The sequence below is a fragment of the Trachymyrmex cornetzi genome, unplaced genomic scaffold (assembly GCF_001594075.2).
Source record: "Trachymyrmex cornetzi isolate Tcor2-1 unplaced genomic scaffold, Tcor1.1 scaffold152, whole genome shotgun sequence".
NCBI lineage: Eukaryota > Metazoa > Arthropoda > Insecta > Hymenoptera > Formicidae > Trachymyrmex > Trachymyrmex cornetzi.
In genome coordinates this window covers 160,641-177,282 of record NW_017296113.1, presented here as the reverse complement: position 1 = coordinate 177,282, position 16,642 = coordinate 160,641, and the positions used below count along the sequence as shown (strand labels likewise).

The 16,642-nt window shown below is 35.3% G+C and overlaps 1 protein-coding gene across 1 annotated transcript in view; it reads right to left on the bottom strand.

Moving 5' to 3' along the window:
• Positions 1-489: 489 nt before the first annotated feature.
• Positions 490-16,642, bottom strand: part of Eip78C (Ecdysone-induced protein 78C) — a 79,382-nt gene continuing 63,229 nt past the window's right edge. The window contains exons 4-9 of the mRNA XM_018502952.1: positions 15,715-15,839; positions 8,172-8,313; positions 5,235-5,632; positions 4,475-4,792; positions 3,406-3,784; positions 490-2,603 (exon numbers count right to left, since the gene is read on the bottom strand). Of these exons, the coding sequence (XP_018358454.1) occupies positions 3,410-3,784; positions 4,475-4,792; positions 5,235-5,632; positions 8,172-8,313; positions 15,715-15,839 (1,358 nt within the window). The 3' untranslated portion in view covers positions 490-2,603; positions 3,406-3,409. The remainder of the gene's footprint in view (positions 2,604-3,405; positions 3,785-4,474; positions 4,793-5,234; positions 5,633-8,171; positions 8,314-15,714; positions 15,840-16,642) is intronic.

Genomic DNA, 16,642 nt, shown 5'->3' with positions numbered 1-16,642 from the left:
AGTTTGAAGAGCTGGTCGCGCTCGCCACAGGACCGTTCCGCGCGGAATCGCGGAGTCGGACTCAGAGTTCTCTGGATGTCGCGTGTGTGTCGGGTGTCATATATGTGTATGCGCGGGCTGTGTGTCCCTGGTACGCATCGCGTTTTCGCAAATTTTTGCAAGTACACATGTGTACGAAGTGCCGGGCTCGTTGCCGTTCTCTCGGGGCGCGATTTACAGATCACAGACACGCGGTTTGCCGCGACGAGTAAACGTGCAAATTATTCTGCGTGGATTAATTGAGGAACTTTATTCCGAATCGCCATTTTTACGTTCCGGTTCTGTCTTACGTGTTTCCACCCGGAACCGCCTCCCGGAGCGTCGCGCGACGATATATAATTGTATATATATATAATTATATAATTATATAATTATATATATGTATATCGAGATATAATTCGCTATTCTACTTGTCGAGTAATAAAAATAGAGATTGCATAGATTGAAATTCGTAGCAGATGCGTCTATAAGAAGATACGTTCCTATAAAGATTTCTCGAGCCTTACAGCATGAAATTTGTATACGCTCCCTCTCAGCGCTTGTGCGCCTTTAATTACATACGTAAGCTCATAGCTGCTGTATGCGTATATGAATGCGCGGTTAGATCGCGCGAGTCTCGTGCTCAATCGCACACGCGTTTTGTTACACTTACGCGGCCGTATAACCGTTCATCATCACCTTCGGTGTCGCAACAAATCAAGGATCGAAAATGACAAGTTCGATTTTCAATGTTGGGGACACAGAAAAATGTATCTCGACTGGCTAATTAGCGATCTAAGAATCTAGCAAGTGAAATTAAAACTATGTATCAATTCAATAGGCATTTTAATCTTTTGTATAATTATACAACATGTACTAACATATACAGTTAAGACTCTCCCAAATAGCCAAGCGTTCCTTAGTATAAGAAAGGAAATAGTTGCTCGTGGCACAAGTTTCCCTTCAGTTGCCATCCACGTTGCTGTCATCGGGACAATAATTTTGTTTAGGACAACCTAAAGATATTGTGCCGACAACGGTTGTCTGCGCAAATGAACGGAAATGCTGTAGCATTCGCTTATTGCTATAAAAGTTGCTACAATCTGTTGGAAAAAGGACAACCGTTGCCTGAGTGTTATCATCAAATTGTTCATAACTATTAGTGGCAATAAAAATCGGTAATCCAACATGCAAAGCCGGAAACCATTTTCCTTAATATAGAAGGCAATTTAAGCAGAGTAATTTGAAGCAAATGGACAGCAGTCTGCGGGCAACTTGCTATGTGGGTAGTCTTATTATTACTGTATAATTATTAAGTATATAATAGGAAAAACACGCTATGTTTAATTTTTATTTTAAAAAAGCGTGTAGCGCTCTTTTTATTCTAAAATATATCGTTTATTGAAATCAATTTTTTTCACGTGCCTGCAACATTAAAATTCGAACTGATCACAATTACGCTGACCGCAACACCTCTAAAGAGACACGTACGTGCTCAGCAATGATAATAATACATGAGGGAACACTTTGTAATCTTAATTTCTGATATGTCCGTTGAATATAGTTGGTGTTTCTGATGCTATCATTTGGCCGATTTCCGTTCTAGCTGCTCAGACGGGTACTGCACGCTGTATATATTTATTATATACATATATATTCTTAAGTCTTAGAATTATTTGAAGAGAAACAGAAAGAAAAATCAAAGGACAGAATCTTGAGCACGAACGGACGTCCATGACTCTGTTACGCTTTTTGTGCTTGTTTCCTCATCGCAACGCTCGTTAAAACAGCTATTTACTTGGCGCGGCGGCAAAGCGGCGCGAAAGATCCCTCCCTCGTCGATTGAGTATTTCATTCAAATATACGCCCGTTCGGAGACCCGCTTGTTGTAATGCGTGTGTGCTATTGCTTGGCGAATAGTACAAAGCCGTTTCTGTTGAATTTGAGCAAATTGCGAATTTTCCTCCGAACTTGCGCGGAGCTTGCACGGAGAAGTTCCGTCTTATTGCTTGCGCGACTCTTTAAAGGTAATCTTCTTCTCTCTTGAGATCATCTTCTGTTATTCGCTGGAGCGACAAAACATTTCAGGGGATGTTCCCTGAAAGATCGTCGTTAGAAGTTCACGCTACTGTCCGCTGCGCGATCTCGCTGTTCAGATAATCAACAATTGCGTCTGTAATTTTCTCCTTTCTTTCTTTTTTCATTTTCTAGTATACGGTAAATATCTTTCGCGATCCTTCGACCAAAATTCCTTTCTCGCTGACTTTTGAATAACCGAGACAAGTCAATGGGAATCGCCATCAACGATAGTCGTCGACAATCGCGTCTTTGTTTTTCTTTTCTCTCTAATTTTCTAATATCTTTTGTGACAAACAATCTTCACAGATATACTTCATTCCTCGTTTCAACCGCCCGTTCTTCATTCAATTTGAATCTCGTCATCGTGTTAGATGTATTTCGCTAACTCTATGAGTTAAAACGATTCTAGATATTCAGAACGGCCTCGGTAAACGCTGGGCCCGATTTATCGCCGACATCACGGCATCATTGGTCTCGAATTACCTCGCTGTAGCTTATAGAGGCTGCTAAACAAAGGATATTTCGCTGTATTCGACAATTCAAGAGCTTAAGATTGGATACATTAAATAAAGTAATTCAACAGAATTTAATTTATCAAGATAATTAAATAATAATGAACCAAATTAGACTAGTATTTGTACAGAAATTTCTTAAAGCGATTGAAGCAAACACGATTTACGAAAATCCCGTAGATTTATTAATTTAATTTTAAATTGTTTGAGACAATGTTGCATTAAGATAATTAAGACTTTACTTAACAGACTTAAAATTCGTGCCGTTTCACACTGTTATTTTATAATCACGATCATGGTACAAGTAACGAAAAATAAAAAATCAAATTTGCAGTTTTTATTTGTGTTGGATCAAATTATCAAAAATATCAAATTATCAAATGAGCAAAAGAGAAGCGAGAGAAACTGGAATTACATTGGATAATATGTGAATAAACGTGAAACAAAGGTTTTCAGAGAAGATAAAAGCGAGCACATGTTTAAAAGTTAAATCGTAAAGCGTAAACATATGCTATACTTCGTATGAATACTCTTTTGAAGCATTCGTTTGCAAATGTCATTGCAGTCAGGACGGTTATCGATTATCCAGCAATATACAGAATTCGCGCTTCTCATTGCTCGTATCTTTTTCACGGTGTTATCGCCGTCATTCTGTTCATAGAAACGAATGCTTCGTGCATATAAAGTGAATGCTCTCATATCTTCACGAAGCGTTCGCCTCGCTGAATACAAATAAAAATTCACTTCTCCCTCCTTTCACACAACCGGTCTCTATTAAATTATTGTTGAAGATTACCTTTTCATTGCAAATCCTCCTCGCATTTAGGAATGTCGAATATCTCGGCGAACAGCGGCGGTAATTTGAGCTTCGTCCAGTTCCTGCGGAACCAATCTAGGAGATTGGCATGTCTGGCGCCGAGCGCTCTCAGTTCGGGTATCCTTTGCGAGACGTTGGTGATCGTGGTGCCGCCGGCACCTTCACCGGAGGGTCGCGTTGTTTGCACCCTTAATGCCTCCAGGACGCGATCCTGCAGCCTTTGAACAGCCTTGACGTCGTTCAGTCCTGGTCGTTCGTTCAGCAACACCGCCGCCGAGAACAGGCCCAGCTCGGTGTCCGTCAGTTGATGGGCATTTAACGATGACGTGACTTGCATCAGTGCAGACACGAAGTCGGGCTGTCCGTCATAAATAGTCGAATAAAATAATGATCGTATAATATAATAATCATTTTTACAGAAATTTAATTCTAGAAAAAGTAATTAATTACTTAGTTCAAATACTAAAAGTACTGTTGTTTGAATACTAAAAGTACTTTTAATATTCAAAATAAGTAATTAATCACTATCTTTTAATATTAACTCTTCGATGTCACCTTGGATATAACGTAGTTCTTTTTTCTAATACTTTCTCCATTGCTCATAACATTTCATTAATAAAAACAAATACATTTACTTAATACCGATATGTTTCTTAATGTCTGGCGTTTCGATTAAAAATTTTACAATATGTTCATTTTTATAAAAGTTAGCTATAAGCAATCGAATTGGATTAGGTATGCTATACCCAAGTGTGTCATTTCCGTAGTGTGACACCGAAGTGTTAAATTGGCTAGTACTAAATTGGATTTAGCAAAGGAAAGACAAAATTGAAAACGCAGAGAACGCTTAAATTTATTATTTTATGTTCAACTTCTTTCTCGACAGAGAAAAAAATAATCGATTTTATGTGATAAAGAATGAATCTAAAATCCATTAATTCAAAAGTACCAATTTATTTAGGGAAATAGGTACAAGTGTATTACTTCATCGAAGATAAGCTAAAATTAGTACAAATTAAACTGTATTGATCTACAGCTTTAATCTTACCTCGTACATCAGTTCCAGTTGCTGGCGGGTGAAGTAAGTGCCGTCTTCAAAAGTCATCGAATTATCGGTGGTCATTTTGGAGATGTGGCAGAGCCACACCTCGAAGAAGCCGACTTTGATCAGGATCAACTGGTCGTCTTGCGAGAGCTCGCAGAATCCCGGCATCCGTTTTGCGAACTCCACCACCCTCTGTACCGACGGCGTCACTCTAGTGGCAAATTGTTGCCACAACCAGATCCTCTGCGACTCAACAGTCTCCGCGGTCGAGGATGCTGCTTCTGGATCTTCCGGGCTCGCGGGCTGCGAAGAATTACTCGCCTAATCAGCAAGATTACAAACAAACCTGCGAGTTTGCTACCACTTCCAGCGGGAAGTCTTCGCGCTAATACATAATGAGAAATTAAACTAATTCCGTTCTGCGTCAAAAAGACAACGAGACATATCGCAAAGTTAATATGTTTTTCATTCTTTCAATCGATTCGGAAAAGATCTCTATTGTGTATAAAAAAAAATACATATAGATCTTTATTTTATTGAATTTAATTATTATTAGGTACCAAGAACTGCTTTGACCAAATATTTTTTGCTTATTTGTGTTGGACATTTCTGGATCAATTTTCACTTACTACTGTTTAATTACTATGATGCTTAATTATTATTTTATTGTTATAATTACTGTTATATGACGACTACTGATTTAGAGCGGCGACGTTTTAGATCGCAACGGATTAATTTTCTTTTTCATTTTCTAATGGCTCACCGGTATTATCATAGGTTTCCTCGTAAGGCCCCTGGTGGACTCTTCCGTGAAGCCGCAATGAGCGTGATGAGCCTGAGAGACCTGATGAATCACATCGTATACAGCCAGTTGCTTCACGTCAGCGTCTGATTGATCAGCCTCGACCACCGCCGCCGACGGTACCCGTGAGATCGCGTTCTGACTCTGGGTGTTATTGTTATTGTTATTGTTGTTGTTATTGTTGTTGTTATTGTTGTTCTTGTTGCTGGCATTGTTGTTGCCGGTATCGGGTGTAGTCAGTTGCTGCATTTCCATAGCCGCCATCGTCGTCGTCGTCGTCGTCGTCGTCATGGTCGTCGCCATCGTGTCTTCGGGGCCACGTTCTCTCGAGCGTTTCGGCACCCTGCCGTATCTCACGGCTGCAAAGAGACGAGCAGAATGTGATCGTTGGGGAGATCTCGAGGTATTCAATGGAATTATTTACATATAGATATTTTTTTCATTCCTTGTGGCGGTCTTTGCTAATATTGATTTTTGTAAATAAAAGCTGCGATAAAATTGATTTTTGCGAATATTCCTTCAACGCAAAAACGTAAAATCTTTTAATTTATTAAAAATTTTTTATCTTTCAAACAAGCAATCTTAAGTAAACTTTTCAAAATGTTATCACACCGAGATGTGCTTTCATATGATAGTAAGAGCAAGGGTAATCTTCTCTGTCATAAAGAGAGACAGTTCAAATTTGACACGACAACAGCTCGCCTCTCAACAGCTCACGTTCAAAATAGTTTTATCATTAAAAATGTAATATTATTCTGAATTTTATTTACTGTACGACTCATATGGAAATTAACCATATTCCGTTTATAATCAGAGATTACTAAGAAATGAAGTATCTAATAGCGTTTATCGGTCATCTTTCAAACGAGATATTCAGTGTTATTTCTGTACTATCCAATAATTCAACTAGTTGAGACTCTCTACAAGAGAAAGACTGACTACCTCATGAGGAACATTATCATGATTTTCATTGGATCTTAAGTATGTAAATTTATTGCGTATTGATCAAATGATGAAGATAGCTGAAAGATTAACCGAAACCTGTACAGCCGGTCACGGAAAAGTTGCAACACTTTTTTTTCGATGAGTTTCGGAATGTATTATAGTTTACTCACTGAGTGATTGGTTCTGGCTTATGGATCTAACCATTTATGTTCAACTACTCTACGAGCAAGGCTGAGTTCCAAATTCCATTGAAAAAAGTGTTGCAACATTTCTGTGATCGGCTGTATACATAATAATGTAATGTTGTGAATATATTCAAATCCTATTTATATTGTATTGCGCAATTTTAACAGCGCACATTCTTAGTAGCTCGTTTTTTTACAGTTTCTTGTTTTTTCTTCATTTTGAGAATTTGATTATCTTACTTGGTTTTTTAAATTCATAAATTTGAGTTATTTTTTATCATTTCTATATGTTGCCATTGCTCCTACTCAATATGTTAGTAATGTAACTAAAACATTAGAGTTAAACATTAGAGTTAGTATTAAATTTAACTCAAATTTAGTTCATCATTTATTAAGTGCATATATGTATTGATACGGATGTTATTTAAATTGAAACTGATCATAGAAATGGATTGATTGATATTTTGACATAACATGTAAGCTAAAATAATAGAATGTTATTTAATTCAAGGAATTGAGTTACCATTATTGCTCTTTTGATACTGTTTCTTTTTAAAAATTGAAATGATTTTTTTTCGCGCAAATGTCAAGAAGCGAGTAGTTTTTGGACTGCAGTCGATTAGAAATGGAGATCTTTAGCGAATCACGATCTTTAGCGATTCAGAGACACAGACAATAAAGTCTCACGGTCCAAGTAATTTCAGGTAGACTTTAGTTTCATGGACTCCTGATTTAAATGCCGTAGTCTGAAGATATTTTACGTCAAAAGTTTTAACATTTCTGAAAGTTGAGTCCCGCGGATTTAAATGAAAGCCATCTCGTTTGCGTTCCTCTAGATTATTACACCCGCGTCTACGCGAGTCTACGTGAGTTCGTTACAATTTCGTTTGCGACACGTGACACGATGATGAAGCGGTACTCGCAGCTCGCACGTCGTACACGTAGACCGGTATTGCGCCCTGGAACTCTGACGTTTAATTATGTACACGCCTGCCCTTTGGTTTACTTTGCTCTCTCGACACGGGCGGCAAGTAGATTTTGCATCACTGACGGCTAGAATTGCGATCTCGTAGAATTCTGTTTGAATTTCTAACGGCGCCGTGGACTAGTAAGCTCGTTTCCGACACACGCGTGAAGAATCAAAGAGTCGACTTGTACTCGGTATATACAAATATAACTGACAAATAACAAGATCGTTAAAACATTTTTTAATTTTTAATATGTTTAAACATTCTCTCTCTCTCTCTCTCTCTCTCTCTCTCTTTCTCTCTGTCTATATACACAGTTACCTATATTTAAATTAATTTAAACAATTCATTAACTGTTTTAAAAATTTTGTACAATTTTCTGCCATTATAAAAAAAGAGAAAATATATGCATTTTTATATTTCGTATAATTTTGTTCTACAGCTGCTGTTTATTTTACAACTTATTTTTAAATAATTTTTTTTAATACTTAATACCAATATATTTCATAAATTCATATAATTATTTGATATATTTTATATAAAATAAGAGCATCAACAGAAAAGATCGAAAAGATTTTTAGAAATCGAAAAGATTTCACAATCCTTTAAAAAATGTATGCAATATTAGTTTTCAATTTCTTTTTAAGGAACGTTTTATATACAATCTGTATGTCATGAATTAAATATTCGATAATATTACTCGGTAGTTTCTTCGATATTGATACGTTTCGGAATTTGCCGACTGTCTAGACTAGACGAAGTGTAAAAATTGTTAAACGTAGCGCGAACACGGTACTTACAGTCTCTGGACATGCCGACGGCTAGGCACTTCTTGAATCTGCAGTACTGGCAACGGTTCCGATTTAATCTGATGACAAGACACTTGCCGTCCCTCAAGCACCTGTACTCTATCTGCTTCTGTATGCTCCTTCTGAAGAAGCCCTGAAACAGGAAGTAAGGAAGCGCTATTAATAACAATCCCATAGACCGTCGCGGGATTAATTATATCTCCCCGTGTATAAAATACGACACTCCATGCCCTTCTTTGTAGCGTCGAGGGTTACAGGAAAAGCGAGATAGCTAACGGAAAATGCGTTCATGAGAAAAGCAAGTTCTCGAACGTGCTCCGTATTATATTGCTCATTTTCTGTGATGGGAAATTTTGTTATAATTACATCTCAGAACATTTGTGTGTTCACATACACAATTAATAATAATAAATGATAATTAAATAACACACTATACCTTTGAATATGGTCTTATCACTATGAATATCTTTCTAAATTTTGTATGAAATTTAGAGTGAATTTCTCAGTAAAGATTTTGTAAATTTAGTAAATGGCTACCATTTACTAAATTTTTAATTTTCAACACATTAACTATTTTGATAATTAAATCCAAAATCGTGCATTTTCCCGGATGAAGAATTATAATTATGTTGAAATTTATATAAATAAATAAATAATGATAATGAAATAATCCGCTGTGTATCTTCGTGGAGACAGTAAAATTATTGAATATTTTTCTGAATATCTTTTTCCGTGAAAGGAGTCAATTTTTCTCCGGCGGAGACTTTGAAGATGGTTATCATTTAAATTCTTAATTTCTAACGTTAATTATTTTAATAGGTGTGCCATAGCAAAACGTTTAAGTACCATTTTTTAAATTTTTTAGAAAAAACGAAAAACTTACTTTTTTACAAACTATCAAAAATTCTACAAAAATTACTGTAATAAGATATGAGTATCCTCCGCAACAATGTTTAATTAAATAATTCTAATTAAAAAAAAAATCGTGTTAAAGTTGTTAAAATTTCAAAACGATGTAAGTAAGAATGCAAGTCAAAACGTTATAAGTCGAAATAAAAATACCAATTACACAATGATTTGCAACATTTTGTATTACCCATTTTTTTCCGTTTATAGCAACACTTTCCACGTCAAATATTAATATATGATAGAATACAGCCATACATAATAAAACGTATTTGGCACTTAAAACGTTTTGCCGTAGCACGTTTAAATTGAATCCAAATTCATTCAAAATTTATGTAATAATTTGCTCAAAATAAAATATCTTTTTGGTGATCGAGTATCGAGTAGTTCGGCAAATGAAATTTCGTTCGGTCTATTGAATGTCTACTTCATTATTTGAGACGATTACAACACGTCCGTACAAATCAAAGTCTCGCAGCAAACTCCACGATCTTTTCTTCTTGAGATACGTTACTACTAAGTCTTTTCTCCTTCGAGATTCTTCTCTTAGTATCTAAATATTTTCTCCTTCGTTTCTATTGATCTTAGATCTGTTCTTTATTCCTACATTACCTGAACTGGCATACGGTGCAATAAGTTGAAACGAAACAAACGTATATTTATTTCACTTCAACTTACACAACAGTTTATCTCGCTTTTCGATTATCTCGAGCGGTTGAATGTTTAAATTTTGGTAAATCTCAATCTTGATTGAAGGCTCCGAAGAATAAATCGTAGGAAGGTAGAACACGATCGGTGTCTGCCAGTGCCGCTCATGTGTAAATTTTTAAACTTTTCTCAAGTGCGAACTCTTGAGTCATCGTGTCGCTTTTTACTTTTATATATATAATATAACTATATAAAAATTATTATAGGTATTCAGTAAATATATCACTAAATATGAAGCAGAGACATGCATGCACACAATATAAATAGTACAGATTCACAAAGCAACAATTTAATGTTGAAAATCGATTAATTTATTCATGAAAAATATGGAAAGAAAATGGTCAAAATTATAAAATTCAAAATAACTTTTTTATTGCTGATGATAACAACGATTTTTTATACACAGATTGGCAAACTAAAAAGGCACATTCTGTTAAATTACAGCTCTTACAATCTAATAGTTTTGTCATAAAGCTCAATGCAAACTCTTGAGCGATGCGCACTTTCTCTTGGGCAGTTTTACCCTACAACACAACTATTATTTCTGAATATCATAATTGCAACAATTAAATGTCTATGTCTATATATTATGAAGGATCTGAAAAAGTTCGAATTGCTACCTCACTATGAGAAATTAATGTAAAAGAAAATTTAAATGCCGCTATTGTCTTGAGTTGCGAATACATATGTATGTGCGAATATGTATGCGTACCCAAACGTTTCGAGCAGTCTCGCATATTCAGCCATGAGGATCGTGGATGATATAATCACCACATCTTAATATAAGAATCTTTGAAACAACTGTTGTTTCTTTCTCTAAATTTCTTGGATAAAATCTCACTCTGAGAGAGTGAAAATACAGCCATTTTTGGAGAAGAGTGAAAATATTTCACTTTTTGAAAATGAGTGACAATTTTTGCTCAAAAAACATTTTCACTTTCCTCTGAAATGAAATTTCACTAAAAAAAGTGAAAATTGTCACTCTTTTTCAAGAAATAAAATATTTTCACTCTTGTGCAAAAATGGCTGTATTTTCATTTTCTTAGAATGAGATTTCACTCCAAGAAATTGAGAGGGCTTACTTATATTTTAGTTATATAGTATATATGTCGAATGTTTGTCGGTGCTTAATTCTGATATAGCCTAGCTAGGGTCTTATTTTTCATATACATTTATATATACAGGGTGTCTCCAAATTCGCGCATTCGTAGTACAGAACATGATACTTTATGCTAAAACAAACAACTTTTTCCTTTAGCAAAATTGCGTTCGATAAATAATTTTTGCGCTTATTTGTTAACTTCAACCTGCTCTCCTGCAAAAATTACTTATCGAACGCAATTTTGCTAAAGAAAAAAGTTTTTTGTGCTAAAACGAACAACTTTTTCCTCACTGAGAGAAATGATTTTGTTATAGGAACAAATCAAGGGAAAGCAAATGTGATATTTGTTAAAAAAACGATCGATTTGTTACGATTGCAAATTAATTCGTCAATGTAACAAATAATCAATAGTATCGCTAGCAAATAAGAGGCTCGTATATATATATATATAAAAGTCATAGACGGTTGCAGGGTCTCAAATCGTAAGAAATTGACTAATTCTAGTCAAGACTAATTCTCCCCATATTTGACTGTGCTTGATCGGTTTCCTACGACTTAAGACTCCACGATCATCTACGAATTCTATGTAAACGAGTTAAAGTCTATTCAAAAGATAGGTTAGATTCTATATAGTTTGTTTCTGTTACGAATAATTTGTTGGTATAGCAGACTAGCAGCAATCACAACAACATAATTTGTTGTCATATATTTACCGATCACCGGTTAAAGGTGCTGGTGGCATGCTACATTAACAAAATTCTTTCTCTCAGTGCTATAGTAAAATTACATTCGATAAATAACACAGGCCCACAAAAAAAGTACCCTATGCTGGGTCTCCACCCCAGCTATTCTTATGTATTTTGAGTTCCTGAATACGAATCTGACATCAAAATAGGACCATCCAGGGAAAAATTTCAATCTAGAGCGAAAAAATGAGTTAAAAATGGGAAAAAATGGGTCATTTTTTCGCTTTAGATTGAAAATTTACCCTGGTCCTACTTTGATGTTAGATTCGTATTCAGCGATTCAAAATACATAAGAATAGCTGGGTCTGTACCCCAGCACAAGGTACTTTTTTTTTGTGGGCCTGTGTAATTTTTGCGTTTACTCGTATAACTAGAACCTGCTCTTCTGCAAAAACTACTTGTCAGACGCAATTTTGCAAAAGGAAAAAGTTGTTTGTTTTAGCATAAAGTATCATGTCCTGTACTCCGAACGCGCGAATTTTGGAACACTCAGTATATTACATAAACAATAGCCGGCTATGGCTTTACGAAGTGAGAAGCTCACGCGGAAGTAATGGAATAATGGAAACGGCGTATGGATGAGGCGCGAGCAATCGAGAAAGCATCGATTTATTGGCATATTACTATCGGTGCTAATTGATGAAAGGTATTCGTAACAGCATCATGCAACAACGCTAACATACATCCAGCATCCAATATCCTGGAATCCCCGATGGACAGACTGTTCGTAATGCAACTGTCGATATTACTGATAACCAATGGCGCGCGCGACCTCAGCTCGTTTCTAGACAATCGATACATTATAACTCGTCTGTCTGTTTGTCCTCGTCAACCACGTGACAGAAAAAAATAATTATGGTATAATTAATTTGATGAATCAATATCATAAGTTAAATATGTATATATTTGAAAAAAGTTGCTAAAACGCTTTATACTTATGTAATTAAATGTTTTAATGATTAATCATTTAATTACATAAGTATATAGTTAACAAAATAATTTAGTATCTCGTTATGATAAAAATTACTTCATTACAAAAAAAGAACAAAAGATATACAGGACTATGTTTAAATTAAAATTAAAGTTTTAAATAGATTACAACTAATTTTGCTTAATAAAAATTAATTAAGATATTTTAAAAAGTTATTTCGATAACATTTATTTAATTTACATTACATAATTATATACGGATTCTTTCAAAATTATAAACTTCGGCCAATATACATTAAGAAAAAAATTTGATTTGATTGTAGAAGGCATAAAACGGAACATTGAGGACAAGATTTATGTTTTTTAACTCCATAAAAATCTCGTTATCGCGCGTTCGCAGAAGATTTGTATTGTACAAGATGTTCACGTTATAAAAGCTGGAAGAGAAAGCTAGAGTTTTGTACAATAATAAATATTGCACGTGGAGAATAAAGGAGAGGCGAACAGCATGAACCGCGTACATTCAGCCAGTAGTAAAAACGCGATGCGGGTCAGACGAATGTAGCAGCGCAGTAGTAATAGCCCAGTCGGACGCAGAACAATGGCAAGCCGTTTCATTGATTTGTTGCAGTTTAAATTACAATTTATAAGCTGTATGCGCAAAATTTATTTTATTATTCACATTATTAATTGTAAACTTTATATCATTGATAATTTGATATTATTTGATATTGATATAAACTAGATCAAATATTAATTTGAGAAACTCCTATCAACATATGTAAGTTTTATTTAAATGATTTCGGTTCTCGGCTTAGAAGAGAGAATATTGTGATGCCAAATATTATCAAATATTCGCTTAATGCACATCTCGAAATATGAATATTATACACAGCCAAGTATATACTGTTATAGGTATTAAAAGAGCAATAATAATCCCTTGAGTTAAATGATGTTTTGTTATTTTTAACTATTGTTTATAACGTATGTAAATCTACTCTGCCAAAATGTAAATCTACTCTGTGGTTAATTTCAAAATAAATAATGTCCATATATTAATGTATGCACTTAATAAGTGATAAACCAAATTTCAATACAATTTAATATATTAATTGAATTAAATTATAAAACTCTATTGTTTAGTTAAATTAACGATTGAATAGGAACAGTGGCGATCTATAGAAATAATTAAAAAATATTTATATTTAGATATAATTTGACATTAGGAATTTAACAGTGTTGGTGTAGTTACTTGGATGATATTGAAGTTGTCTTGGATGTCAACTTTTTTTTTTATTAAACAGAAGTTACTTCGAGAACGAACATAGACGTAACAAATACAGGCTATACATTCTCTCATCTTAACATCTGTGCTTCGTTAAAAAGTAGTGGATCATATCAACATCTCTCTTCAACTCTATCAACATTTTTCTTCAACTCAATACTTTAGAAAAACAGAAAGAGAGCGATATGACTCAAGCTCACTCTTTTTAAACCAACAGTGACAACTTCATACATCGAAAGAAGATTTTGCTAAAGTATCTAAAAATTTAGCTAGATACAGATCTGTAATTTCATTGGATCATCAAAATAACTGCGTAGGAATTAGGAATTTGAATCATAATAAGCAATACTACAAAAACTTCAACATTCTAGCAACCAGTTTGTTACATAATTATTGTGATGGTCCAACAAAATTATTTTCAAGTTTCCATTTAGCTAAATTTTCAGATGTTTCAACAAAATCGTCCTTTCCGTGTAGAACTAGAAATACGCAATCATCTTCATTCTTATTACGTTTATGAGGATAAATCGCGTTTGAGGACTTTTTAGCTAATTTTAGGCGAACTTTACACGGCAAAATCGTGTTTATAAGTATGTGTTTACGTGCATTTGCCCGTAGAACTAGCTGCTAGCGAATAAGAGAATGCACCAATTCACCGTTAACTCTGGCCTTAGGGCTTCCGCATTTGAAATCTCAGGCGTGCAGCGGCGTACGGGCGTTTCGTAGCGGATGTGCATCTCCCACGATGCTTAAGACGTGAGTGCGCGCACCGATAAATATCCTGCCCCGAAGTGCGAACGAGTCGTTTCGCGGATTATTACCTGATCGTCATGCATCCTTGCGGATTGGAGTTGTAAATTGTACTCGACCCACCGCTGCGCCGCGAGGTCAAACCGATCGGCGAATATTCCGCAAGATATCGGAAGCTAAGAGCAACTAACGATGTATCGTCTCAAGCTTCTCTCTTATAATTCTGCGTGTGGAACAATTCTCTTTCAGCTTGTTACGATAGTGAACCGCGCGGAATGAAGTCCCAGCTGCTTTCCGAGTCATGTAAAATTGGGTTTATAAAACTAACGAATCATATCACGGAAAAAAATTAATTGGGTGGTTCAACAAAGCTATGTCTTGTTACGCGAGTTTAATATTTATAACTAAGAAGATTTGACGATTCAACAAAGAAATTATGTCGGTAAGCTATTATCAGTGTGCTGTAATTCAGTTTACTTTTTCTTACAAAGAAAACTGTTAATTAAACAAACACTTGGCCAACATGCTTTGTTAAAAATTTTGATTTGTATATTAGATTAATTTTCACAGAAGATTATCTTTGCTGTTATTAATAAAATTACTGTGCTATTAGGTACAATAAATATGATTACCCATAATAGCTAATTTTATTCAGCTGTACAATTTTATTACTTTAACAAAAAAAAAACTGACTGTCTGTATATTACGACTGTAGATTTGCTAAATCAGTGAAGTTTTTAGTTATTTTAACAAATCTTTTTTTTCCAATCACGTTAAGCTTATATCATATTATGCATTGAAGATTAAGGATTGTAAATTGAAGATTAAAAATTAAATGGCGGAACGAAACAGATTAAAATTAAAATTACGTGTTTTACGTAATTTTAAATATAACTGCCTAAAATTTTTCTTAGCAAGTTATTAGCATAAATGATTAAAGAATGTGAGAACGAAGCGTTCACTGTTTCTCTCGATGATTATTATACAAAAATTAACTGTAGACGTTACAACTTGTAGATATATTTATAGCTTGCACGTTTCGTTTTAGTTTTTAAATTTTAACTTACTTTTTTGTTTGCTTTCGATTATGGGATTCTCGATACTCACTTTGCAACCTTCGCAGCTGGTAACGCCGTAATGATAACCGCTCGCCTTATCGCCGCAAACCTTGCAGGGTACGAAGCTCTTAGCAGGCGTCGAACTGTTGGAATCAGCTGCTGCGTAATGCTGTTCTGTAAGTAAACAAGAATTTAAAAAATTAATGAGTTCTTTTGCTTTTTCTCTAATAAAGCTAATGATAAAATATATTAATTATGTAATAATTAATTATATAATAATAGAATAAATTGATCGTAACGAGATGAACAGTTTAGTAAAACTATTTGTAACTACGACAGAGTATACTTTATGTGGCTTTAATTTCACATGTTCTTTTAATAAAGCAAGATAGGACGCAAGAGATAGTAAAGTATTAAATGAAGAAAGATTATTTCGCGTGAGCTTCGTGCATTTCCCCCAAGACTCTCCTGTTTCCGAGAGAACAAACGGGACATCCATCCAACATTAGTAGCATCTTTCCTTCATTCGTTCAGCATCTATAATGCAACGAAGCCCATCTCGTCTTGGAAGGGAATAGGCCGCTTCGGACGGTTCTGACTGGCGCGTAACGGGAAGCCGGCGTCACCGTTACGGAAAAGGAGCAGAAGAAGAAGAAGAAGCGGGCGCAGCGGCACCCAGCTAGACGGAGCAGAGCAGGAACAGGAGGAGCAGGAGGAGGAGGAGAATGAGGAGGAGGAAGAGGTGGAACAGGGAAGAAATGAAAAAGGAGTAGCAAAAAGGAATGAAACGGGGCCGCTGGCAAAGGGAGAGAAGGGAACCGTACATAGGAGATCGTCGCTTGTATACCGTTGGTCTCTCTCGTGAAACCCTTTGCTAGAAGACATCATTATGTGGAGAAAATCTACGGACGTGTAAGGAGAAGATGAGAAAAAGTAGGGTCGAGTGAAACAAGTGGAAGAGAGAGAGAGAGAGAGAG